The sequence below is a fragment of the Bos indicus genome, chromosome 8 (assembly GCF_029378745.1).
Source record: "Bos indicus isolate NIAB-ARS_2022 breed Sahiwal x Tharparkar chromosome 8, NIAB-ARS_B.indTharparkar_mat_pri_1.0, whole genome shotgun sequence".
Classification (NCBI taxonomy): domain Eukaryota; kingdom Metazoa; phylum Chordata; class Mammalia; order Artiodactyla; family Bovidae; genus Bos; species Bos indicus.
This window is the reverse complement of record NC_091767.1, coordinates 80808337-80836322: the sequence shown is the minus strand read 5'-3', so window position 1 is coordinate 80836322 and position 27986 is coordinate 80808337. Positions and strand designations below refer to the sequence as shown.

General features: G+C 43.0%; 1 protein-coding gene across 5 annotated transcripts in view; it reads right to left on the bottom strand.

Moving 5' to 3' along the window:
- Positions 1–27986, bottom strand: part of DAPK1 (death associated protein kinase 1) — a 211556-nt gene that overhangs the window by 43123 nt on the left and 140447 nt on the right. For all 5 annotated transcript variants that reach the window (XM_070795079.1, XM_019966531.2, XM_070795076.1 and 2 more), the window contains exons 4-17: positions 18657–18795; positions 16359–16488; positions 16134–16182; positions 16021–16047; positions 15389–15541; positions 14981–15026; positions 13429–13518; positions 12001–12093; positions 9604–9723; positions 9042–9140; positions 8109–8207; positions 6593–6691; positions 5506–5703; positions 3732–3929 (exon numbers count right to left, since the gene is read on the bottom strand). In XM_070795079.1, the coding sequence (XP_070651180.1) occupies positions 3732–3929; positions 5506–5703; positions 6593–6691; positions 8109–8207; positions 9042–9140; positions 9604–9723; positions 12001–12093; positions 13429–13518; positions 14981–15026; positions 15389–15541; positions 16021–16047; positions 16134–16182; positions 16359–16488; positions 18657–18795 (1540 nt within the window). The remainder of the gene's footprint in view (positions 1–3731; positions 3930–5505; positions 5704–6592; positions 6692–8108; positions 8208–9041; positions 9141–9603; positions 9724–12000; positions 12094–13428; positions 13519–14980; positions 15027–15388; positions 15542–16020; positions 16048–16133; positions 16183–16358; positions 16489–18656; positions 18796–27986) is intronic.

Here is a 27986-nt window from a genome sequence, read left to right as displayed (position 1 = left end):
CACTCTGAGTCCAAGGTTTAAAGAGTCGTGAGGTGCCCAGCAAGCACACACCTTCCATTAGTACACAACTGTGGTCAATTGAGAATTAAATAAAAATAGCTTTCTTTCAATTTATGTGAATCGTTTGTTCCATCAGCTCCTGAAATATTAGGTTGTTTGGGTGGAATAACTTAATAAACAGAACTTAAGCAGCCTGGAGTGCTGCAGTCTACGGGGTAGCAAACAGTCGGACACAACCGAGCGACTGAACAACAACAAAGGCATTTAAACAATTTTTTTTTTTTCTTTTTTGGCTGCGCGACACAGCTTGTGGCATCTCAGCTCCTGACCAGGACCGAACCTGGGCCATGGCAGTGAAAGCCCAGAATTCTCACCATTAGGTTACTAGGGAACTCCTGGAACTTATTAAGGTTTTTCTTTTGCTCTGGGGAAACCAGAAAAAAATAAATTATTTTACACAATGGAAATTATGAACTGAGCAAGTTTGGCTGTCTCTGTTTTGTGCTGTTTATGTACAAATAAATGTAGGTTTTTGTTAAGAAGGTAACACATGCTCATTTAATATCCAAACGACATAGAAGGATACACAGTAGAAAAATGAAGACTTTTCCTTCCGCTCCCCCAAGTTCCCGCACTCAGAGCTAGCCCCACACAAACCTTCCAGGCTTTTCTCTACGAATTCATAAGTGGAGAGAAATAATTTGAAAAGCGAAGACATAATCATATTCCACCTTCCATTCTGTCAACTTGCTTTATTCATCTGACAACAGATTGAATACTTCTCCATGTCTATAAGAAAACCTATTACATTCTTTCAGATACCTGAATAATATCCAATATTTAGATATAGCATAACTTATTTAGTTAGCCTGCTGAGGATGGACACTTAAGGTGGTTCCATTTTTTGCTACTATAAGTAATGCTGCAGTGTGTGTGCATATTTATGTTTTGTTTACTGTTAACTCCTAGAGTCACTTAGAAAACAGATATGAAGCTCTCAAATACCCCAGAGCTAAAGTGAAAAGTAAGGAGTTGGTTTGGAAGATTTGGAGGACGTGTTTGGATTTCTGTGTAAGGAAGACAGTCCTGGGTAACAAGATGCATAGTTTTACAGAAGGGGAAAGGGTCAAGGAAGAGACATATGATGAATAAAAGACCAGGAGAGTTTACACTTTGATGGCCTCCAATGTTTGACCGAACAAAACTCAAACTCCTTAACATTATATTCAAGGTCTTTCACCATCTGGACTCAATTCCCCTTCCTGGCTGCCTCCCTCTTCTTGAAATATGCTTTTCCCCTCTTCTCCATCTGTCCAAATCCCAATCATTTAAAATAATCACCTGTGAACAGCTTTTCCCAGTTTCTTTAGTGTCCAGATGCCCATGCTTCTGGAGTGCCAGTGTCTCTATCACAGTAGTGGTTATAACACGAGATGCTCTTATAGTGAAATGTCCCTGTGTCTGTCTGCAAGCAGCCTGAGGACAAGAATCACTCCCTGCTGCCCACCTCCCAGCCCCTTCACATCACACCTTGCACAGTGTTGTCAGAAAAAGGCATTCGTTCATCAATACCTGGCAGGCACGGAATTCTTGGGCAGATCCTGGGTGTGTGTGCACATCTGTGTGTGTGTGTGTATGTGCGTGTACACCTATGCATGTGTCAACATGCTTTTTCTCCCTTTGCTGATCAGAAGAGCCAATCCAGAAGAGAACAAAGGGTTAAGTGTGTACTGTCTGTATCGTCCAGTTCCTCTCTTCTTCCACATTCCCTGATGCAGCCGAGTTAAATAGCCAGTCTCCTGATTTACACATGAGAAGAAGGCAGATAGAGAAATGCCTGTTTCACTGCAATGACTGTCAGAAATCATGACAAGCTCCTGTCACATACTGATGACAGGGGTAGGATCTGAATGGCCGTGTGTATCTCTGGGGGAATGGAATCCAGGTAAGGAAACGGCAGGGCACGGGAAAGGAGTGACAGTCTGCCTGGGCGACGTGGCTGTCACTGTGCCATGGCCATGCAATTGGTTACCAGGGTCAGTCCATGTAAAGTCAGATATGCTTTCTGGGGAAACAAGGCCTTTCTCTGACTTTAAGTTCCTCTATAGACTGCATCATCTTTCCTAAAACAAGCAACAAAAAAATGGAAGAGAAAAACAAGCTGACACCAGCTCTTCTGAAGGTGTAAGACTCACAAAGTCAACATGTACAATGGCCAAGTCACAGCCATTCAAATGAGTGCCACGAGGTCCCTAAATCTGCTTTTTATTCATTTAAAGACTCCTGGAAGGAAAGCCAACCTCTTGATGCTGCTTAATATTATATTACATTTAGTTTCTTCCTTAAGCCACTTATATAACTGACTTGGCAAGATTAGAAAAGGATAAACTAAGAAAGCAACCAGCAGCTGATGGCTAGGACTTAGGATATTGCCTTTTCATATTTCCAGAATATGAAGATTACCTATTTCAATTTCTATTAGAATTAATCACATAATATGCAAGAAGGATTTTTTTTTTGGTAGAAGCATAATTTTCCAGGTATTTCAGTTATTCTTTTACCTTAAACAAACCATATTAAATTCTGCTGGTATCATGTCTGCCACTTATAAACAAATATTTCCTGCAATTACAAAATTAATTCTACTTGGACTTTGTTTTTAACATAATGGTAATAGAATAGTGCTTGCCTTTCATACAGTTACAGAGCTGAAACCACATGACTATCCACCTGTTCTACCATACTTGGTAATGAAAATCTAGATGGCATTCAGGGAAAAGAGAAGGTGTTAGCTAATTTCTAGAATTTCTAGAAGTCAACATATGGGGATTTTTATTTCTTTATCATTCACCAAATGATAGTATCCCCTTAGTCTTACCAAATGTATTTAGCACAAGAAAGATGTTATGAATTTTTGACCATAAAACTCTCAAATGAGGGAAACTGGAGAAATCTGGTTCTAGGAATTTCAATCATATAACTCATTAGGTGTTTTCCTGAACACTCAGTGCCCTGATTTGTACCGTGTTCTTTGATTCTTCTCCAGGAAGAGAACATACACACACACTCTCTCCCCTGCCCTCCCTCCTTCTCTCTCTTTCTGCTCCTGCTGCTGCTGCTGCTGCTAAGTCGCTTCAGTTGTGTCTGACTCTATGCGACCCCATAGACGGCAGCCCACCAGGCTCCTCTGTCCCTGGGATTCTCCAGGCAAGAACACTGGAGTGGGTTGCCATTTCCGTCTCCAATGCATGAAAGTGAAAAGTGAAAGTGAAGTCACTCAGTCATGTCTGACTCTTAGCGACCCCATGGACTGCAGCCCACCAGGCTCCTCTGTCCATGGGATTTTCCAGGCAAGAGTACTGGAGTGGGGTGCCATTGCCTTTTCTGCTCTCTTTCTAGATGCTCATAAATGGTAAGCCAGTCTCAGCAGGAAGTATTAATGTAATACTTTTCTGTGACTATTATTAAATTAATAGTCTATAGGAAATTAAATAATTTCCTATATAATATTTATTTAATAGTTAAATAATTATTGAACAATTTATTAAATTAATAAACTATAGGAAATTATTAAAAAGTCATACACAAAATACACTTAAAGTGGAGAGCCCTATGAAAAAGAACAGGTCCATAAAAGCAATACTGACTATGAACAGTGAAGAGAGAAACTTGCCCAGACCCAGAAGCAGCTAGACACAGAGACTGTGCAGAGATCTTCCCTCCAGCTTTACCTTGTTGGAGAGATCCAAATTGCAGTTGGCTTCACAGAGGGCCAGCACAATCGGCACGTTGCCATCTTTGCAGGCCACATGGAGGGGGGTGTTGCCATGCCTGTCTTGGAAATCGACGGAACTGCCCTGGCTGATGAGAGTCTGGATGACCTCCATCTGACATCGTCTCACGGCAAGATGTAGAGCAATGTGTCCATCCTGTAACAAACGCCAGGGCCGTGAGCAGTTTTGATCGGGCATGTGGAACTGGCTGGTTGCCTTTCTAGCCTCACTGGGTCAGGTTTAACTGGTAATGGGACCGTTACTGCAAAGCCTGAAGGAGGATTAAAAACCACAAACTTTACTCCTGGCGGGGTTGAGGTGAGGCCCCACATGTCTCACTCTGAATAATCACGGGTAAAGCTGACCATCAGTTTAATTAATCTAGGCTTGGCCAGTACATTCAGGTAGGAAGACACCACACTCCTTCTTGTGTCTGAATTCATAGGACTTACGTCATTGTTGGTTCTCCAGTGGCCTGTTTTATCAAGTATTTGGAAAACATTTGCTCAGTGATCTTTACTAACTTCCTAAGTAGAGAGTTTATTGTTTTATTTTGTACTCTGAGAAACTGAGAAAGCGAGGTGATGTCTATCACACAGATGAGAAGCAAACTGTTGTTGCTTAGTCACTAAGTTGTGTCTGACTCTTTTGTGACCCCATGGACTGTATCCCACCAGGCTCCTCTGTCCATGGGATTTCCCAGGCAAGAGTACTAGAGTGGGTTGCCATTTCCTTCTCCAGGGGATCTTCCCAACCCAGGGATTGAACCCACGTCACCTGCACTGGAAGGAAGGTTCTTTACCACTGAGCCACCAGGGAAGCCCTAAGAAGCAAATATAACATATTTAACCTCTGCACCCACACAGCACCAGCCTGGGAGTTCATTCTCCCTGTAGAGCCCCTGGTGAAGATAAGTGCTGAGTTTTAGGAGCTGGGTAGAGGGAGCTTAGAAGCATTTCTGTAACTCATCTACTCTAGGGTTATTCAACCTCAGCCCTGTTAACATTTGGGGCCTTTCCTAGGAATTGCAGGCTGTTCAACAGAGCCGCTGGTCTTTATCTTCTAGACACCCTATCCTCGCTGTGACGACCCAAAAATACGTCTCCAGCCACTTCCTAATGTCACCTGGGGTCAAGGTCACTGCCCACTTGAGAACGGCTGCTCTGTACCAAGAGAATACTCCACAGAGGGCAGTGACTAAATGAACCACAGTGTTCCAAAACCACCATGGATGTAGCATCAGTTTCACTGCAGTTCACAGTAAGAAAAGATTATGCTGAATTGGCTTAATTAAAGAAGGGAAACCTTGTCTAGAATTGTTAGCAAACAAATAAGAATAGTTTATTGTCTTTCTACAAAATAGCAGGTGATGGAAGTAAATAAACCACCTATTTCTTTGTCTATCTACAAATCAATAGTGCATTGCCAATTTCAGTACTAAATGAGGATTTGTCTTGGGTTCCATGATCATCACTGTACCTACTCCAAAGCTAAAAATAAAATAGACTTGAATTGTTTGACCACCTCATAAATTTTGCTGCATCCCACAAATGAACATTAATTATGAAACAGAATTGAGAATCCTAGAATGTTTAGATTGGAGAAGAGAAAGGATAATTATAACTTGTGGCATTTAAGTTATTTTAGGTAAACGAATTGAGAAGTCTTGTGGTCCCTGTAGCCCCCACTAGATGACTTTTCAGCAAGTGGGATACTTTCACCCAAAAAGCACCTTGTCGGATGCATTAAGGTCGGCTCCGTGCTCGGCCAGACACTCCACGATGTCTTGGTAGCCCCTGGCGGAGGCCGTCAGGAGGGGGGTCTCGCCTTCTCTGTTCTTAATGTTCACATTGCAGCCGGCTTCACAAAGGGCTTTGGCCACAGAGTAATAGCCATGCCAGGCAGCACAGTGCAGGGGGGTTTCTTCTTCCTGGCCAAGGAGAGAAGCACAGAGAAGAGGAGAATGCAATAAGATGAGAGAAAGTACAGGCATGGTGAGAGTCCTAACCAAATTTGGCAGCAAACTCAAGGCAGTGGAGAGAAAGGGCTTGCAGCTATTGGAGCAAAATGTTAACATGAAATAATGGGCTGGGTCTGATGCCTTTCCTTAATTCAAATCCAGCTTTCTCCAGCATTTTACTGACAATTGACTTTGCAGAGCCCACTGGCACCATGGGCTCAGCTCCTCTGAACAATGGAGCCCCTGCGTGTGTGGACATATAGCATCTTTCCTGTGAAAGTGCAATAGTTTACTTCATTTGTGATTACTAACAGAGGGAGAGCATTTCTTTGAGCAAGAACTCCTCTAACAAACCTGTCTCAAGATTCCTGTCACGAACATAGCACAAAGATGAGTCACATAAATGGATTATTGCTCTGGCAGAGAAAGGGCCAAGATAACCATGCTTCAACAAAAAGGACTGGTCATCAGGTCTACATATTCATGACCAACACCATCAGACACATAGATATTTGTCTACAAGAGGCTGTTACACTGTAGCGGTTATGAACACAGACTCTGGAACCAGTCTGTGTGGGTTTGAGCACCAGCTCCAGCACTACCAAGCTGTGCTATCTTAGGCAAGTTCCCGAACCTCTCTCTGCCTCAGTTTCCTCATCTGTAAAATGAGAACTGAAGGGTTGTTCAGAGGATTCATGAATGAATGAATGGCAGTGCTTTTGTTTGAGTCCCTGCCCTCTGTAATTTAAGCAGAAAACCTAACTTGGATGCACCTCCAAAATACCCAAGCCTATCATTTGGCTGTGTGCATGCATGCAAAGAGTAGGAAGAAGTGAGGACATCAGCTACCGTGACCCACCTTGTCCTGGAAGTTAGGATTCGAGCCGAAGCTGCACAGTAACTGAACCACATCAGCGTGGCCGTAGCGAGCTGCCACATGAAGGGCTGTCTCTCCAGACTGCAAAAGACACAGCCAAAGATTCAGAGCCCCCTGAAAACGTCTCCAGGGACTAGAACACACAGGACTGGAGGCCCACTCCCACACATGCCTGGCTCCACGTTCCCCCTGAGGCGGTGCCTGTCCCTCTCAGGCCAGATGCCCCTTTGGTGACTGGGCCAGGGACCCCGTGGTGGGGTGTCCACCATGTCGCTAGTGTTAAACTCACACACCTGGCCTCTCTTGTGTGTAATGCCACCCACCCTACCCACCCCACAGGTGAGAGTCCATTTCCTTTTCTGTGATGGATGTTCCTAATCTTCATAAACTGGTGCTTCCAGCTATGTGAATTTTTTTCAAAACACAAAATTCCTTGTTTAATATTAAGTTACTTGAACACAAGGTTTTATTTACTAGCAAGTTTCTGATTTCACTACGTTTAGAATATAATTTCTTACATCCTCAGAGATTTTTGTAAGTATTACCACTAGCCCCTACAATAACATATTCTGTGAATTTGTAATAGATGCAACTTCTTAAGATATTTTACTTATATCTGCCATAAAACTGTCAGAATAAACTTATCTAAAACAATGAGATATTTGTTGCCACCTGACATAAAACTGCTATAATAAAAGTATGTCTTTAAATGACAACCCATTCCAGTATACTTGCCTGGAAAATTCCATGGACAGAGGAGCCTGATGGGCTACAATCAATGGGGTTGCAAAGAGTTGAACATGACTGAGCAACTGAACATGGAATGTGAATGTCATCCCTTCTCCCTTAGGTATGGTACAGTGCACAATCCATACAACTGTATGTGACAGCCCTGACTGAACATAACAAATCAGTCTACTAGTATTAGAAGCAGAGAAGGGTTACATACATAGTAGAATACATACAGATGAGAAAGTAGGAACCCTAGGTGCAAGCCCCAGCCCTGCAATTAACTCACAGGAGTATTGTGTGGAGTGGATGAAACATGGTGTGTGAAAGCAGGGTATCTTCCCAAATTAATAATATTTATACCATTTTAATCCCCAAAGCCTTAACTTTACTTGCACTGTCTCATTACCCCTTCTAGTACCAGTGGTCAAGGTCAGCAGAGTCAGTCATGTCAAAGAGGAAGAGGAGGTGAGAGGAGGACCAGGACTCGGGTCACTTTCTGGTTATCCTTCTAGCAGAACTTTTGAGTTTTCATGTTACAGGGAAGATAGTTCACGGCTCACATAATATGAAGACCACTTGGCATATTTCAGCTAAAATCAGGTTTTAATGTTAGACCAAGTCACCAGCAAAAAGAAACTTCTAAATTAAATTTTCTGTAGGAAGATTTTGGTCCCGAATTCTTATTTTTTGGGTAATGATGCAGATGGCATGCCAACACTCAAATGCAGTCTTTTATCACTTTCCATAAGAAGAGAAGTGGCCTTACCTTGTCTTTAACGTCCAGAGGGCATTTGTTCTCATTGAGAAATTTCAAGGTATCTACATGGCCATGCCGAGAGGCCCAGTAGATGGCATTGGATCCACCCTGTACAAAAACCAAGGCAGAGTCATGCTCCCAGATGGATCTGAACACACACATCACTCAGTTGCTATATTTCTTTTCCTGTGTGATGGCAAACACCAAAGGAGCAACTCCCAAGAGGAATAAAACCCCACTTCAGTTTCTGGTTTGACAAAGGGACCAAGGTTATGTAAGACATGAACATTCCAGAAAGCTGGGTGAAAGGGATAAGTGAGCTTTCTATATTATCTCTCTAGATTTTTTTTTAATCTAGAATTATCTTAAAATAAAAAGGTTTTTTTTTCCCCCTAAAACCTTCATTTCAACTTCCAGTTAGAATTCCCTATATTGTCAAGGGCCAGTTCTAGGCTATTAACAGTGCTGCTGAAAGTCTATGGAAGCTGATGACAGATCCATTGTAATGACAATTAGCTGGTCATCACTTGTGTCTACACTCACAGCAAGGTATACACCTCAAAGCATATCTGCCTTATTCTGTTACCCTAATAAACATGTGGGAAAATACATTTCTGATGAGATTAATTGGATAATGAAAACTTCTCCAAATATAACATCAATTAACACCACTGAGTCAATGTGATCAGTAAGGAGTCAGTCTGGGCAGGGCACAAAGAAAGGCAGACGCTGAGTAACAGAGCCATGAGGAAGATCAATGTTTGCCTTTTCCCTTATAACCTGTTAGACAGGACCAGACTACTTAATCAGTTCATCTCCCTTTACAGGAAACTAAGAAATGAAGTAGGGCATATGTGGTATTTTTCTCTGTTACCTCTATGATTAGAGACATTTGGAAATACTTAAAAAATAATTCCTTTTGCAATAAAACAGAATTATGACCTTATCCTGGATGTCAATTCTTGAGCCTCTCTTAATGAGCAACTGTAGTATTTGAATATTCCCACAGCCAGCAGCAATAAGTAATGGAGGAGTCCCATGCTGGAAAAGGCAAGAAAAAAAAAATACAATTTTTCAGGTTTGATAGGAAAGGAAAAGCCTAAACTACCACCGCTGCCCCAGACGCCTTCCTGTGTCTCCACAGACACAGACCTGCCCTGCCTGACAAGAGTAGACACAGGAGGAAATGGTAGCCTGCCCTCTTTTGGATTCACAACCAAAAGTGACATTTTCATTTGCAAGATGAGTACATATAAAATTTCATGGTTAGAGGGGCATGCTAGCTGCGTATAGAAAGGCCTTGTGTGAAGAAAGGCCCTCAATGCACAACGACCTTATTTCTAATTCAATTCACTTTCTAAGCAGAAGTGATTTTCCCCACAGTATGGAGTTTACACAGGAAAGACGAATGGAGAAGCAGGTGGGTTCTCTCCACCTTGGACTTGGAGGAGCACAGTCACTATGACCCCTGACCCCTACCCCCCCTGGCAGGACAGCATCAGACCTTGTTGGGCTGGTTAACGTCGTAGTTGGACAAGGAGCCCAGGAGGTGCTGCAGGCCTGGGACATTGTCATCGTTGATGGCATGGATGATAGCTTTCATCACAAAGGAGTCTTCCTCATCCTTGAGAGAGACACGGAAGAGGGAAAAAGGCTTACACAGCTGGCTGTGCTGCTCCTTTTACCAACATCAGAGAGACTAAGGCTCATTTGTTAAAAGGAGCCTTCAGGGGGCAAGTAAGCCATTTAATCCCCAAATCTACCTGGTCATGAAGGGAAGCAGGAAGTCACCTTTTGCCCCTCCCACATTGGGAACTAATACCACCTACTATTTACCTGTGACTTTATGTCACCTGCATTATAACCCAGACAGCAAACAGCTCTGAAGATTCAGATTTAGGACAATGATTGACGACAAACTACTCTTTGTGTTTATCTTAGGAATCTTTCAAAACATATAGTTCCAGAAACCACTGTAGAAAATTTCAGGTGTAACTCAGACTCTAAAACTATTGAACCAAGGAAATGACGTCTTTGAATAAGAAAGACTTATTTTGCGATTTTTGCAATTACAGATTGTCATTTTTTGATTACTAGAAATTCCTGTATTCTATAACATAATAAAATTCTCTGAAAGTTGGTCACAATTTTTTTTTAAAAGGTCTTAAAAGGGGAGAAATGTAAAAATAAAGGCCAGATAAAACAAAGTAAAATGGATGCATTTCTATTTATAAAGAGAAAATAACTAGATACTATAGAACAATAAATTTACTAAATTTTTGCCACTTTGTCAAAATACTTTCTTAAATATATATAATAAGATATTTGTAAAATATGGTAAATTAAAACCAAAAACATAAGCTAGAAAAATTCCACACAAAAGTTTTGGACTTATAGAGGTACAGCTACTACAATTTCAGATCTGGAAAAGCATAGCTACAGAGGCTGAACCTCTGCCTGTGGGGGTGGGATGGAGAAAGCATTTCTCTGAACTCTGCTTTCTCTTTATAAATCTGAATTCAAACAAGCTTCACAAGGGCTGTAATACTATTTGTAGAGAATACATGTTGAAGATTACCATTGGTTTTCCTTTTCAAGTTGAAGACTAAGAGACATTTGCCTGAAAGCGAGAGTGACGAGAAAGGGGAGAATGGAGGACCAGGCAGGTTGCTGTAACACGGATGGTCAACAGGACACTGAGATGACATGAGAGAGAACCTGAGGGCTGTGGGGGCGGTGGGGGGGGGGTGGGTCTTCCCACCTGGAGCTCCTTCACAAGCCCAGGCCCTCTCCTCCCCTGAACTTTTCATCGCAATGTATTTTCCCCCAACTGACTGTTCTGTGATTTTAATTTATAAGATTTAATCATTCTCATCACCTGACTTAGGTTAATAGTTTATATCTTGTCTTGGTTCCATTGTCACCCTCAGACAATTTCCCAATCCAGACTTCTTCCTCTTCTTCCCCTCTCTTGCATCTCTCCAACTTCTTTTTTTTTTTTCTTTTTAGTATTTCCTAACTCTTTTCATTCTATAAGGCTAGACCTGGAACTTGAGTAAAACTGTTAGCTTCAGGGGATTAAAAAAAAAGAGCTGGTGTCTGCTGATATGTGACCTTGCCCTTGGAGTCCCCAGATCCCACTCAGGAAGCCCTGACTACTCAGTTACATGAGCCTGCAGGTTCCCACAGAACCACCCTTCCTGCCTTTTCTGGAGTCTCCTTTTCCTCCGGGGTTCACAAAGTCCTGTTGTCTGACTGTCAGGTAAAGTCTTGTTGAATTTTGATGTGTCCACTATATCTCAACAGTTAATCTATGATTAGGTTTCAGTTTGGATTAGGGAAAAAAATTGTGCAGTTGTTCTCAAGGACCTTTGGAAGTCGATACAATGTCAACAAAGAGAGTGGGTTTAGCCTTCTGATCTACCATGAACTATATCATCGAGCCCCACGGCACTTTCCCTGATTTTCTGCTGTGTGTGTTTGTGTGTGTGTGTGTATGTTCGGAAGCAGGGCTGTCTGTCCCTTTTGTACTATTACAGTTCAAGATTCTCCAAGGTCAGTGGAAACAGAGGGCTCTCGTTTTAGTTCATGAAAATTAGATGCTCTTTCCCCTTTACTGGCCAGCCTCTCTTTTATCAAACTGTGTTGGAGGGGCAGAGGAGGGTGGGAAGGTGGAGGTTGGAGGTAGTGGGTATAGCCAATCAAAACAAAGAGGAAAAAGGACCCCAAAGTATAGAGTACATCAAATCAGCCATCCCAACTCCCTCTTCGAGAGGAGGAAGAACAGGCCTGACATTTCCAAGATTTCAGGTTTTCTGGGTTGCTGAACAAGTCAAATAACTTAAACATTGTAAATACACAGCACTAAGAACGAATCTATCCAGGGAAAAGGATTGCTTACCAGAGTATCATCGCTTCTGGCAACACTCATGTTACTTCTGGACAAGAATGACCTGGATAATCTTTGGCACAGTGATATCAAGCGAACAGATTGCTTTATTAAAAAAGAGAGAGAGAGAGAGAGTGAATAAAAGGCAGGGAGAAAGGAGGAGAGAGAGCTTATGTAACAATACTCAAATTAGTGCAGATGACAAAGTCTTTTGAGATAGCATTCACTGCTGACTGCACATACTCTTTAGGGGTGGGCAATCCCAGAAGCAGGTTAGATTATATTTGCTTAAAGAAACTTCTAAAGGTCTTATAAATTAAGACAACAAAAGAGAGATTCTCCTTCTACATTTCATTATCAAACCATAGAAGTGGACATGTCTGTTCTCTCTCCATATTTCACTCTCTACTCTTTGAGGAATGTGATTTTACCCTAACAAAGCCTATGGACGTCCCCCCTTGGAGAAGCATGGTAGGCAAGGGCCCTGTGCCTGTGGTGCCCAGGCAAGCTGGTAATGGCAGGCAGTGTGACACTCAAAACTCTTACAGATGTTGGAAATGAGCACATGGGGTACTTTTTTGCCAATGGGACAAACACCTCTGCATTTACTCTCAAAGGCAGAAGCAACATGTAAAGACTGTGTGTGTGTATATGTGAGAAAGAGAATGAGAGAAAGAAAGTTATGGTGGTTCACACTACATTTTAAGCCATATTTTCAGGGGTTCTTTGAGAACTAAGAGTCAGGTCTTGAGTAATCTATTGCTGTGGTCCTCATCTCTATCAAGGCATCCCACACTGATGGGCATGACAATGAGGTATACCTCTGGGCCAGTGATGAGGAGACATGGCAAGTACCTGCTTCCTCTGGGCTTGACATGACCCTGTGCACAAGAAGCCATCCTGTCCCCCTCTGAACCCTGAATTTGTATTTGTTCAAGTTGGATGGAATATTCTTTAGAGCCACATCTTTCTCAGCCCCTGAAGAAACCATTAACACTGAGAAGAGATTGTAGCAAATGCTCCTGGCCCACCCTACCCTCATCTCAACCACTCACAGACCAAAGCTGGATTTAGAGAACCATTTACACAAACTCTGGGATAATCATAATGCCATGCTGCTTACCACAAGGAACAAATCTATTTAAAATGTGGTTTGTTGCATTTAGAAAAAACTGCACTATAATTTTATTGTACTGATTTAAAAACGTGCCTTGGGAATGGCTTTGATTTAAAAAATAAATGTAAGATTACATGTAAAAAGAAGAGTTAAATAGGACTGAAATAATATTTTTGCTTGTGTTTGAAAATAGAGTAATGGTACAGATGTGAACTTGAAAAAAGGATGCACTTTTGCATTGCTGATATCAGACATGTACCCTCAGCAGAGAGAACCATATAGGAAATTGAATTAGTTAATTCCTTCAAATCAAACTATCTTACTTTCCATTTTTTCCGGGCTGCGAACTTCTTGAATTTCTCCATGTTTACTGCTGATGCTTTTCTACTAAGTGCTTGTTGGGTATCTTTAGGCTAAAATGAAAATTCAAGACAATTTAGAGCTCTCAAATTGACAGAAATGTGTTACATGACAACTTCTGGATACCTCTTACTATTTGGGATGCTTATTCACCTTGCTAAAGTAACAAAACCATTGGGATAATACAGCAGATCTAGGAACCTAGTCTCTGAAGGCTAACTTTTGTGCCTAAAGATTTGAGAAAAATCCATAAAGACTGGGTCTTGGGGGAAAGTTGAAAAGTTAGCTTGGACCAAGCTGAATAAATAACTCCATAAAAGAGTCTGGGAATGGGATGATTCATGGTGGGGCCATGTTATGAGACGCTGTTATATTATAAACTTAACATCGTCAAGTAATTTAGAGCTGTTTGAGACCTCAGAGGTTAGCAAACTCACTCTATCCCACAGCATTAAAATCCCTCCTCCACTGCATCTTTTTCAGAAGGCCGTGAAGCTCTACCTCCAAGAGAAGCAGATATCATTGCCTTCCAGGGAAGCCAAGGTAACTGCTGGGAGCTGGCACAGGTGGAGTTTGCCAGCTGCCCCAAACCTGCTTCTGCATTGCAATCCGTTTACTGGTTCCATGATTTTAGTCTGCAACTGCCATGCTCCCCGACCCTTAGTCCTTTCTGCTCTATCTGAAGCAGCTTTGATTCTTTAACCCAAATGCCAACAGGCGCCAGGCAGGTAGGTATATGTATGGTGGGGGTGACCCTGGCCTGGCACAAAAGCAGCAGGGTACGAGTTTCTGGCAGACTTGTGGAATGAGGTCTCAGTGTTGGCAGAACTCCAGATTTTTCAAGAGAAGCTGGGAATCTAGATTTGATATCATATTTAAATGCTTAATTTAATTCAAAAACTTAACAAAAATAGTGTTTGGGTTAATATCCCATAATCAAATGCAAAGTGGTTGAGTGGCTCTGCCCTTCAGCTTCTCATCACCATCCTGCCCTGTGGTAGTTCACTCCTGTCTACCTCTGTTATCATGAGTATTGTCTCAGCTGCCTTAAAATACGGCACCAACAGCAAACACAATACTCCAGACGTGGCCATGGTTAGAACCCACAGTGCCACGTGATATCCTGTGTTGTGCTTAGTCACTCAGTTGTGTCCGACCCCATGGACTCTTTGTGACCCCATGGACTGTGGTCTACCAGGCTCCTCTGTCCACGGGGATTCTCCAGGCAAGAATACTGTAGTGGGGTGCCATGCCCTCCTCCAGGAGATCTTCCTAACCTAGGGATTGAACCCAGGTCTCCCACATCACTCTTTATCATTTGAGCCACCAGGGAAACCCAAGAATACTGGAGTGGGTAGCTTATCCCTTCTCCAAGGGAAACTTTCCAACCCAGGAATCAAACCAGGGTCTCCTGAATTGCAGGTGGATTCTTTACCAGTTGAGCTACCCAGAAAGCCCAGGGCAAATGAATTCCAGGACACCCTATCCCCAGACCAATTGCAATATGCAACTCACCTTGATCCAGGGATGCTGCAAACTATCTTGAATTGTCATTCTCTTCCTTTGTGGGGGGGAGGGGAAAGAAAAAAAATGCAGTGACCATAGAAGCAAACATTAAGGTTGGTTCCATGCCGGCTGGACCTACCAAGCAGATGCTCTGGAAAACGCAGTTCGGGGCCTGCTTCACGGAAGCAAGCCGAAAACGAGGTCAGTCTTTGTGTGATTATTTCACTGTGCCCACCGGGACTGAAAGGTACAAGGGGCCCTGCCTGCATTTGCTGAAGCGTTTCACGTGGCATGCTTCTCTTTGCCAGGTGGAAACAACCAGCGAGGAATAAACACGGCTATGTGCACAGGACAGATGCTAACCCTCGTCTAGCTGAGGCCACGGCTAGGGAACTTTCAGGAGTAAGGGACACTCACTTTGGATCCTTGACGAGGAGTCTTCTTATGAAATCTTTGGCTAGGGCGCTCGTATTACTGAAGTACTCTTCCTCAAATTCATAGTTGACGGCAGATACGTTCGCTAACGTTTCTTGCTTACTGTCTCCGAGAAACGGGGAGGCCCCACTGAGGCTGTTAATAAAGTGGGGCATAGAACATGAGTAAGTCTTCCTACTGTTATCATGCTGCTCCTCTAGTATCTGATTAGGAGAATGAGGAATAACAGTCTAATCTGGTGCTTGAGCAGTCACTTCAAAATTCAATTACATTTTACGGGGCGTTTAATTGTCATGCACAAAAGCTTCAGCTTATGCAAAGGACACATTTAAAAAGTTAATTTAGAATAGCGTTAAGTAGTTTATAAAAGAAAAACCTTTCCTATTTTCTCAGCAGTGATGGGCTGTCAAGCTTTCTTTCGGTGATTATGTTGCAATTTCTGATGACTCATTTCAAATTAAGAGAAAATGTGTAATTAGTATAAACTAAATGTGTTCTGGAGGTGTAAAATGATTATGTGTACATAAAAAGCATGCGTAACCTGAAGTGATCAACACGGCACATAGTTTCAAAGAAAAAGGGGAGGAACACAAATAGTGAATTTGGGTACTTACAGAATATAGGTTATTACCCCAATACTCCTAGACGTGAAACAAGAAGAAAAACAATATTAGACAAATAGTAAAATAAATCAGAAAAATGACAACATTAATGACATGTTCCTTACCACATATCTGCCTCAAGACCAAGAGGTTCATAGTTGACTATCTCAGGAGCTATGGGGAAATGAATGCACATTTAGTTTTGGAAGGAAGTGAACCAACAGAGTCTAATCTTCATGTATAAATCAGAAACATGTACCAGGGAAATGATGCTGCAAGCAGGGGGAATTCTGCCAGCATAATGTTCATGAAAAACAAACAGAATGGCCATAGGAATGAAGAAAACTTACCAACAAATTCTGGTGTCCCAAATATATTTTTGAATTCATTTCCAAAGTCAATTTTATGGGCCAACCCAAAGTCAATGATCTTGATCCGAGGCTTGGGAACATTTCTATCCAAAAGCATTATGTTTTCGGGCTTTAAAAAGAGAAAAATAGTACCGCAATGTTCATAGAAGTGTTATTCACAGTAACCAAAAGGTGGAAATAACATGATGTCCACAAAACAGGGTCTATCCATACAATGGAATATTATTTAGCCTGAGAAAGAAAGTAAACTTCTGACATGTGTGTCAAAATGGATGAACCCTAAAGACATTGAAATGTCAATCACAAAAGGAGAATGTTGTATAATTCTAGATACTTATATGAAGTACCTAGAATAGGCACAATCATAGAGACAGAAAGTAGAATGATGGATGTCAGCAGCTGGGGTAGGAGGGCTGAGGACTTAGTGTTTAATGGATACATAGTTTCAGTTTGAAAGAACAGTAAATTCCAGAAATAGATGGTGGTGAAGGCTATGGTTTTTCCTGTGGTCATGTATGGATGTGAGAGTTGGACTGTGAAGAAGGCTAAGCCCGAAGAATTGATACTTTTGAACTGTGGTGTTGGAGAAGACTCTTGAGAGTCCCTTGGACTGCAAGGAGATCCAACCAGTCCATTCTGAAGGAGATCAGCCCTGGGATTTCTTTGGAAGGAATGATGCTAAAGCTGAAACTCCAGTACTTTGGCCACCTCATGTGAAGAGTTGACTCATTGGAAAAGACTCTGATGCTGGGAGGGATTGGGGGCAGGAGGAGAAGGGGACGACAGAGGATGAGATGGCTGGATGGCATCACTGACTCGATGGACGTGAGTCTGAGTGAACTCCGGGAGTTGGTGATGGACAGGGAGGCCTGGCGTGCTGCGATTCATGGGGTCGCAAAGAGTCGGACATGACTGAGCGACTGAACTGAACTGAACTGATGGCTACACAACTATGTGAATAGACTTAATGCCACTTAAGTGCATACTTTAAAGTGGTTAAAATGGCAAATATTATATTGTGTTTATCTTTCCACAATCCAAAAAAAAAAAAAAATACTATCATATGTTATGCTGAGGACAAGATGGCAGTGTAGTTCTTCCTCTCTCCTGAAAAAACAACAAAAAGTAGGGATAAAAGAGGTTGCAAGAGAACACCTGGAAAAATAAATGCCTTGGTTTAGGTTCTCCCAGAAACAGATCCAGAAAGGGATTTGGCTTAAGTGGGAGGGGACGCTAGGGCAGCGAATGGGAAGACAGAAGGAAGGGAGCTGACATAAAGTGTCTTATCAAGGTGGGGGTGACTGGAGCACAGTCTCTTTGGAAGACTTGGGGAGAAATGGTAGCACTCAGAATTTTCCAACTGAAGCACAAGGAAGCTGGGGTATTTATCTACTATCTCCCCAGGTCCACTGCTAAGAGCTGCTTCAGTGGGTGTTTATGCTTTGGCATTTCCAGCTCCCAGCAGCAGTCTTTGGGGTGTGTGCCAGTGAGTACTGGGGGATCCAGATGTGGTCTTGACAGCTCTGCTACAGTAAATATGGAGAAAATCTTCCCTTCTCTTACATCTTATCCTAGCTCCAATGACAGGAGTCATTCACTTGGCAATCCACCACACACTGCTTGGTGATAATCTTCTCACTGTTTTGGACTGTACCCTGAATCTTACATTGTCACTTCTGTTGCTCATATGGATGTCTTCCCCTCCCAAAGAGACCATAACCTCTGTGATGGGTGGGAGTATGACCTGCCCCTCTCCCCCTTTTTTTTTATTGCTGATAATGCCTTGCCCCTAGTCAACAAAGACCCCAAGTAGACAGTCTCAGAGTCTGGCTTAATTGATTGCCAGACAGAGTCAGCCCAGAAGCCTTTGCATCAAGAAAGAGAGTAGAGATTAAAATACCTTCCATCTTATATGATAATAACCACAGGTAGAGAGAAATGGAGCAGCCAGTGGCTACTCCAGGCTGAAAATATCCCATAACTAACAGCAGCCCCCTTGCTTAAAGACTTGGCTGGCAAGAGCCCTCAATTCTTCCCTAAGAAAATCCTAGAATGTGATGATTAATCCTAAGCCTCTATTCCACACAATCATTAGGAACTGCTGTAGTAAGCATGCATTATACACTTGCTGATTTATACTGATAACTGTTATGTGTTAAACCCCTCTAGGGAAAAAAAAATACATGTATCTCTTTTGGGTGCCTCCATTTTTCTCAGCAAACAAACAAGTGCTGTGATATGCATATGCTTTCATCTGGTTTACACCACACAACGTACCTTAAGATCAAAGTGGGCAATCTGAAGGGAGTGCAGATAGTAAACACCATTAAGAATTTGTTTGAGAAATTCAGTTGCTTCCTCTTCAGTCAAAGATTCCTTTTCAGCTAAGAAGTCAAACAGCTCACCACCTGCAACGCTGAAAACCAGGAAGCAGAGGTTACTGATGACAGCTTCTGTCTCCTATTGATTTGTTTTCTCAAAGACGATTTGCACACTCAAACTTCTGGCAAGAAAATAGCGTCGAGGACATGCTGAAACTGCTAAGCAAGGAATCAGAATTCTCTGTGCTTCTCATTGTTGGATGACAACTCTGCATTCAGGTATGCTTGTGCTTGAAAGCAGCTGCGTATTGCTCTCCTAATCTGCTAGTTTCACAAATGGGGGAGGAGCAGAAATGTGATGGAAAAAAAAAATCAATGCATCTTTCAGACATCTTATTCAACATATTCATATGTGAAGTCTTAACTCATTGATTGGAAAAAAAAACCCTACAATCCAACTTCGTGTAGAATTTATAGGATATATCTTCCTAGCCCAGTCAGAGACTACCTGGAAACTTCAAAATCTGTATGTTAGTCAATTAAAAAAAAAAAACAACAAAACACTCACATTACAACCTATGGCCTGACAAGCAGTGTTTGTTTGTATATTCTGTATTTGTATCTATGAAAATACTTTCATATTTATAAAAATCACAAACATACACAGAATTGAAATGCCTGTGGTTGCTGGGGATTTATTGAATCTGTCTCCTTGGCCAGACTGTAAATCCCTGGAGAGCAGTGGTCAGCCTCCAGCTGTGGACCCACTGTATGTGTGCTCCCCACTCCTCCCACAGGGCCAAGCACACAGCAAGAACACAAAACTTTTTAATTAAGTAGATGAATGAAGAAACTCCCCTAAAAAAATCCACAGTAGTGATTAATGGCAAATAATAGAGAACTTGTAATAAGAGTTTTTATAAGTTGATCTTTATAGAGTTTAACCATACATTCACAACACAATAATTAACTGCAATTATGCACATAACTGTGTGTGCATTATCTTTCTTTCAGCAAGACAGCTCCATAAACATACCTACCACATCTACATCCAGAATAAGAAAACTGGTGCTCGTGAGATTAAACTATAATGACAAACAAGCTGCTTTCACAAAAGAAGTTTGAGATTTTGCCCCTTCACCCTCCAAGTCCATGTTTTTCGTAGCCTGGCTCAGGAGCCACTGGCAGTAGAATGGCTTGGGGTGTTTTAAATATGCAGATTTGGGGCATCACTTCCAACCTGCTGCATGAGTTTCCAAGAGTGGGGGACCAGGAGTGCAGCATTTTAAACAAGCACCTCAGGTGATTCTTGCACACGTGCTAAGTCGCTTCAGTTGTGTCTGACTGTGCAACCCTAGTGTTCCAGGCTCCTCTGTCCATGGGATTTCCAGGCAAGAACACTGGAGTATTGCCATGCCCTCTTCCAGGGGATCTTCCGGATCCAGGGGTTGAACCTGCGTCTCTTGCATCTTCTGCATTGGCAGGCAGGTTCTTTACCACTAGCACCACCCGGGAAGGCTCAAGTGTGATTCTTAGCACACTAAAAACAGAGGACTATTTTTCCAAGTGTTAATGACGTCCTCCTGTTTCAAGGCTTATACCTGAGGATGTTTATCTGGAGGGGAGGGCAAAGTGACTCCTCCACCCCTGGGGCCCCAAGCCACAGAGCCTGAGCCCTGCCTGGGGGGCAGGGGCCTGGTGTGGCCCTTGATAACACCACCGTCTGCACCCTCCCAGTCTTGCTCCCCTGGGCCATGGGGCCTCACACTGGCTCCCTGCTCAACTTTATGGAGCCCTTTGCTTCTCACTTTTTTGTTTTATTCCTCTTAAAACCAACAAAACAGAGAGAGGGACTCCTTCAACTATAGGGAACAAAAAGGAGGAAAAAATGGGAAACTGTGAACCACCTAATGCTGAGAAAGTCACTCTATGGTCCTTTTGCTTCTTTGCTCTCCGGCCTGCATGGCCACCCCTTAGGTAGACACTGCAGGTTGCAGGATGGAGAGATGGGCCAGAGTCAGCCTGTCACACTCAAATCTTAATTCTGTGGCCAAAAGGTTATTCCTTTGTGCTGAGCCTCATTCTTTTCATCAAATGGGAATAACAGGACTTACTACTTTGAGGATTTTGAAGGTTTATGATAATAAATATACATAAAGCCCATGGCAGGCAGGTCTGGCATGAGGCTGAGGCGCAGGAAGTAGCCTGGTACTATTATAAAGGAAGGATCCATGCATCTACGCTCCAACATGAAATCCCCTTCCTGCCTGTTCCCCTCTCCCCCTTCAAATCCACTCCCTACACACTCAGTTGTGTCTGACTCTCTGTGATCCCATGGACTGTAGGCCATCAGGCTCCTCTGTCCATAGGATTTTCCAGTCAAGAATACTGGAATGGGTTGCCCTTTCTCCTGGAAGAGGAAATCTGATGTGCTCAAAGGGAAAGGACGTGTTCAAACAGCTCTGAGAGCTGGTCCAGTGAGGCATTCCAGAGATGGTGTAACAGCATCTCCCACCTCCTTCTTTGAGCTGTGATCTTGCATCTGGTTCCACCCCCTTGAATCTGGGCAGATCCATCACAGCTTTGACCAATTAGACATAGCAGAGTGATGCTGTGTCAGCTCTGGTGTGCTTTATCACAGGCCCAGGGCTTCCATATCCCACCTCTTGAATCCCTCCTATAAGTGTGATGATCCTAAAATCACCCTGTAGCATAGAGAAACCTTGGAAGATGAGATGACTCATAAAGAGGGAAAGAGGCAAAGAAGCATTGAGCAAGGAAGGAATCTTGGAAGTTAGACTGTCCATCTGAGTCCTTCCAGAATTTCTGATCCATTAAATGCAATGGTCATTTTAATCCTCTATGATGGACACCATCATATGAGCTCAGCCCACATTTCCCTTGAGCAAAGACCTACTGTTCCCAATGCTGGGGGTGGAAGCAGCATAGCCCCAAGCCCTCATCCAGCAGGGCTCATCTCTGCTGCAGAACCGCTGTCCAAGGTCTTGTTCTTTCCCTGGAAGCCCACAGCCAATGGCTACTGTGGCAACATAAACCTGAGGTCGACTCACTTCTAGAAATAGTGAGATACTAAATGTTTTAGGCTTTATGGGTAATACAGATTCTGTCACAACTGCTCAACTCTACCCAAGCACCCTGAAAGCAGCCTTAGATCATATGGAAATGAAAAGTGGAACTGTGTTCCAATAAAATTTTATTTACATAAACCCTTACTTGTCTCTTGAGAAACCTGTATGCAGGTGAAGAAACAACAGTTAGAACTGAACATGGAACAACAGATTGGTTCAAAATTGGGGAAGGAGTATGTCAAAGCTGTATATTGTCACCCTATTATTTAACTTCTATGCAGAGTTCATAATGTGAAATATTGGGCTGGATGACTCACAAGCTGGAATTAAGATTTCTGGGAGAAATATCAACAACCTCAGATATGCAGATGATACCATTCTAATGGTAGAAAGCCAAGAGGCACTAAAGAGCCTCTTGATGAAGGTGAAAGAGGAGAGTTGAAGAAAAAGAGAAAAAAGCTGGCTTAAAACTCAACATTCAAAAAATTAAGATCATGGCATCCAGTCCCATCACTTCACAGCAAATAGATGGGGATAAAGTGGAAACAGTGGGCTTGTCTTGGGCTCCAAAATCACTGTGGACCATACCTGCAGGCACAAAATCAAAAGGTGCTTGCTCCTTGGATGAAAAGCTATGACAAACCTAGAAAGCATATTAAAAAGCAAAAATATCACTTTTCCAACAAAGGTCCATATAGTCAAAGCCATGGTTTTTCTAGTAGTCGTGTATGGACTTGAGAGTTGGACTACCAAGAAAGCTGAGCGCTGAGGAATTGATGCTTTTGAACTGTAGTGCTGGAGAAGACTCCTGAGAATCCCTTGGACAGCAAGGAGATCAAAAAATTAAAGGAAATTAACCATGAATATTCACTGTAAGGACTGATACTGAAGCTGAAGTTCCAGTACTTTGGCCACCTGATATGAAGAGCAGACTCATTGGAAAAGACCCTGATGCTGGGAAAGATTGAAGGTAGGAGAAGGGGGTGCCAGAGGATGAGATGGTTGGATGGCATCATTGACTCAACGGACATGAGTTTAAGCAAACTCCAGGAGATAGTGAAGGACAGAGGAGCCTGGTGCGCTGCAGTCCATGGGGTCGCAAAGAGTCAAGAAACGACTTAGCGACTGAACAACAACAGAACAGGTGGCCACCTGTATGTGGAAAACATGCTCGTTTGTGCACCCCTGATATAGAAGCCAGGTCGTCCCAGCCCAATTTGGGGCAACTCTCAAGGGTCATTCTGGCTCCAGAACTCCGTTGGGCCAGCCAGGGCTGAGCTGCAAGACAGTTCCTTCCTCTCCCTTGGAAGAATTAATTCTAAGAGCAGTTCTTCAGGAACATCCTGTACATTCTACTCCAGCCCAGAGTCTGCTTCCCAGGGAACACGCCTTGCACCCTGCTAAATGTGGAGGTAGTCTGTTACACAGCAGTAGCTGTCTGGAACACTCCCCATCTTGACTGGGTCTGTTTCCTCTGAGCAGCCAATGGACATCAGGTTTACCTCAAAAGGCTGGCCACCTCATGCCCTATTCAGTCGTCATGTCCTAAGTAACTTAACTCTAACAGTGCTTCCTGACCACAGAAGTGAGAACTGGGAACTCCCTCCTGGAGTGAGGGAGCAGACAGCAAAGTGGCAATGCTGTGAGAAAGGAAGCAGGGGTCATCTTTGATTTTCTCCATCTACCCTCAGCCTCTCCGTCTACTCTCAGGCCCTTTTCAAATTCTGTGTTGTTCACAACGAGGTCCACACCATCACTTGTGCTGGGAGCCAAATCTTTTGGCTAGACATCAGGAGGGTTAGGACAGTCACCATCTCACTGCACCTGGACCCATCACTGACTTCCTGATGCCCTGAAGGTCTCCCCTATATCCTCATTCTCCTTCATGCCAGTATGGGAAGGCTGATGTTTTAGCCAAGGGCCTCCACTTACAAAATCTTTAATCAATAATCAAAATAATTGAAACTAAGTGATTCCAGCAAAGGGTGGGAAGAATGATAATCATCCCTTGTTAATTTACCCCCTGCTTGTTCCCCTAAACTCAGAAGATAGAAAGTGACCTGATATTTTCACATAAACTTTCACATGCATGCTTTGAGCCAGAACTCAAATGCTTATAATGCCATTGCTGCACAGCAGAATACTGTTAACAAGATCAGTCAAAACCCTAGTATTTTCACTCTTTGTTCCAAATTGTACATTTTGCTTAAGAGGAGGAAGATTGATGGAGAGAGGGGAAGAGCAATCTGTACAGTAAATATAGAAAGTGAGTTTCACCTTCTTTATTAGGGCTTTGAGTCAGTGTTTTAAATTATAGCATCATAATAGAAATTGTGTGGAATGCATGTTAATAAGCATAGGCTGTTTTCATCAAGAGCTCTGGAAAATACGAAGGTTCACTTTCCTCCTCATGACTTTCATTCAAACACCAACGCCTTCCCTGAAGCTACTGTATCTGAATGTCATCAGGACATGTTCCAGCTTTAATGATGAGGTGGGCCTTCAGAGTGACCTAAGAGAAATTACTATAGGATTCCAGTTTCTAAAGTAAAACACTCTTCAGGGTCCCTGACTCTTATTAGGAATTGTCCAAGATATAACAAGACTTGATTTGGGACCAGATTTGGTCATAATCTAAACTTTAAGGGACTCTTGACTATAAGTTGATAAGGCTTTTCAAGGCACATGCCGTGATTCTACAGTGTTGGATTGGATTTCTATGCTGGTGGCTTAGAGCAAGTCAGTGGTTGTTGAACTGGGGGCCATTCAGGAACTGAGTATGCTCTGCCAGGGCACACCATCAGGGGCCTGGCTGGCTATCACACAGAGCCCTGGGAGGTGGCCTGGCAAGCGGACTGGATGGGCCTCAGCACACAGGCCCCCACTCCTGGCCTCAGGCTGTGGGTCGACAGAAAGAAAGAATGGAGGTCACGTCACTTCTCTGCACCTCAACTTGGGTGTCTGTACAATGAGAGAGTTGAACTGGTAAGTGACTCTCTAGCCTACCGTACATAACAAGAATTGGGAGGTTTGGAAAAATGCAGTTTCCTAGAACCACTCCCTGAGGTTCTGGCTCAGCAGGTGGGGGCCCAGAACCTGCATTTTAACAAGTCCCTCAGGGGTCCTGATGCTGGTGGACCACACCTGGAGAAGCCTATCTCCTGTCCCTTGCAGCTCTGATAATATAAGATTCTATGAATCTATGTGTGAATGGAGCCGAGCTTTGCTTCCATCATGCTCACCTTCTCCTCCTGGCTGCACAGCTAATCTGCACTTTCCAGCTCCCTTGAGCTGAAGACTAGCCAGTGCAACATGAACCAGAATGAAGTGCACCACATTCCGGCCTGGCCCCTGAAATATCTCACGCAATCCTCCACTTTCTTTCCCCCTTCTCTTTGGCTACCTGAACACAGACAACCCAGCAGAGGACCTCAAGGAGGACTAGAAACAACAGAGACATTGGTTAGAAAGTATATGGATCCCTGAGTTAATGCTTGTAGGAGAGCCACTCAACCTGTAGCATCCACACTGGACTTTGAGTGAGTGAGAAATAAGTACTATTAGGCTAAGCCATTGAGATGCTGTGGTTGTAGTCTGTTTGCTCTAAATACAAATCACTTCAGTCAGGAGTAAAAATGCAATCCATTTTTTAAATTAAACTCGAAAGATAGTACTGATGAACCTATTTGCAGGGCAGCAATGGAGATGCAGACATACAGACAGACTTGCGGACACAGCGTGGGAAGGAGAGGGTGGGGCGAATTGATACAGTACAGAAACATACACGTTACCACATGTAACACAGGTAGCCAGGGGGACTCTGCTGTGTGACACAGGGAGCTCAACCCAGTGCTCTGTGACAACCTAGAGGAGTAGGATGGGGCAGCAGATGGGAAGGGGGTTCAAGAGGGGAGGGATGTATGTATACCTGTGGCTGGTTCATGTTGATGTATGGCAGAAACCAGGGTAATTATAAAGCAATTATCCTCCAATTAAAAAAATTTTTTTTTTTAATTAAAGGAAAGCAACCAAAGCAAAGCACAGAGTACATTAACTGTTCTGGTCACCTACTGCTGTGTTACAAATCTCCCTGAACTTAGTGGCTTTAAACACAGCTATTATTATCTCTTAAGGTTTCTATGGATCAGAAATCTAGGAAGGGCTGGGCTGGGCAGTAGCTCTGGCTCAGGGTCTGACATGGGGGTGCAATCAGTGGCTGAAACTGAAATTACAGGGGTGCCAGAACATCTGGGATTGTCTGGGCATCTCTCTCCACATAGTCTTGCATAGTCTTGTGTCTCTGTGTGGTCTCTCCATTTGGGGTAGTTTGGGTTTCCTCATGGGATGGCGGACTCAAGACAAGTGAACTATTTGCATGGCAGTTTAGGTCTCCAGGGCAAGTGCTCTAGAAACAGGGTGGAAGCTGCCTCAGAAGTCACAGAGCATCAAAAGGGAGTCACAGCCCGACCAGATTCAAGGGGAGGAGATTTAGGATTCATCTCTTGATGGGGGAATTTCAAGTGTCCAGATGGACATGGAAGACAGGGGAGGAAGTTGCAGCCATCTTTGGAAAATATAATGTCACATTAACTATGAGAGAGATGAATAGAAATCCTCACTCTTACTTATCCTACATGGATATTTGATAAGGGCTAGGTATAGGCAGCTGGATTAGTTTACTAGGGCTGCATAAACAAACTGGATGGCTTCAAACAACAGAAATTTATGGTCTCACAGTTCTGGAAGCTGGAAATCAAGGTGTCAGCAGTGCCTTGCTCCCACTGAAGCCTGTAAGGGAATCTTCCTTGCTTCTTCCTAGTTTTCAGAGGTTTGCCTAAAAGGAAACCCTGGGCTTTCCTTGGCTGTGGATACATCACTCAAACCCTATGCTTGCACATGGCCTTCTTTCTCTCTGTGTCTTCACATCATCTTCCCTCTCTGCAAGTCTGTGTTTATGCTTAAAATTTCCCCTTTATATAAGGGCACAGGTCAGATGGATTAGAGCCCACCACAGTAGCCTCATTTTAACCTGGTTACATCTGCTAAGGCCCTATTTTCAAATAAGGTCACATTCTGAGGTACTAGGGATTAGAGCTTCACCATATCTTCTTCTTTTTTTTTCTTTGCAGGGGGCATAATTCAAACCATAACAGGTAGTAACTGCTCACAGGGCTGCAACAAAATACTATGGCTAAAGCAACTCGGGGAAAGGAGAGGATGCAACAGAAAGGGAGGATAAATAGAATCCGCTGATATTTTTTGTTAGTCTTGCTTTCAAATTCTCTTATCAAGGAGGGGTTCATTCATGCACTATTATAAAAAACTTTTAAATTCAAGTCAGAAAATATTGGTGAAAAATGCATATCTGATCCCATCCTGAAGTAATTTCCCCAAGACTTTGAGATGCTTTTTTTTTGGAAAACCAGCTCTTCTGGTGGACTCTGTGTGAAGGTGTGAGGGGAAGTACCCAACCGTTTCTCAGCTCTGCCTCGAAATAAACCTCAAATTAAAAAGCAATGCTCCATGGTCATTACCAAGTGTTGAATGCTCTTTCTTGTTAATCTAGGGGAAGTCCTGAAGGGTTTTCACATTCTCACCTCTCACTAATTTAAATTCCCTGGGTAACTGAGGTCTTTGGGGAATGCAAAACTGAAGCTGGAGAACTCAAAGCAAAGATGTGGTACAATATCTTCCTTTTGCATCTGTGAAACAGCTGTGAATTTAAGGTCAAGGGAGATTAGGGGTTTGACAACACCATTCTTTGATTATAGACTGTTGCCTCAAATCACATAAATAATATCAAAGGAGTTCCCAACCTCCACGCCTCCTCTTGAATTAGTCCTGCCTCCTGCATCCAAAAATGCAAGCCGTATCTGCAAATAAGTTCTCTATTTTTACTTCAACTCAAGTAGAACTTAAAAGGAGTTCTGGGGATTCTCATGGAAAAGAATGCCTGGGACTCAAAACTCATGGAGGAAGTGCTCTTTCATTTCACCCAGGGCGGTTGTGCCCAAAACAGGAAGACTTCTGAATGTTTCTAGAATGAAATCCCTGAAGGAAGAAAGAATATGGCTCAAGTTAAAAAAAGCATTGGAGGCAGGGTTTCAGTCTGGACTCTGTGACCTCAAATGGGGCAAGTTAGTTTCTGAGGCGCAGTTCATCTGTTTACAGAATAGGAATAACACCTATTATCACCT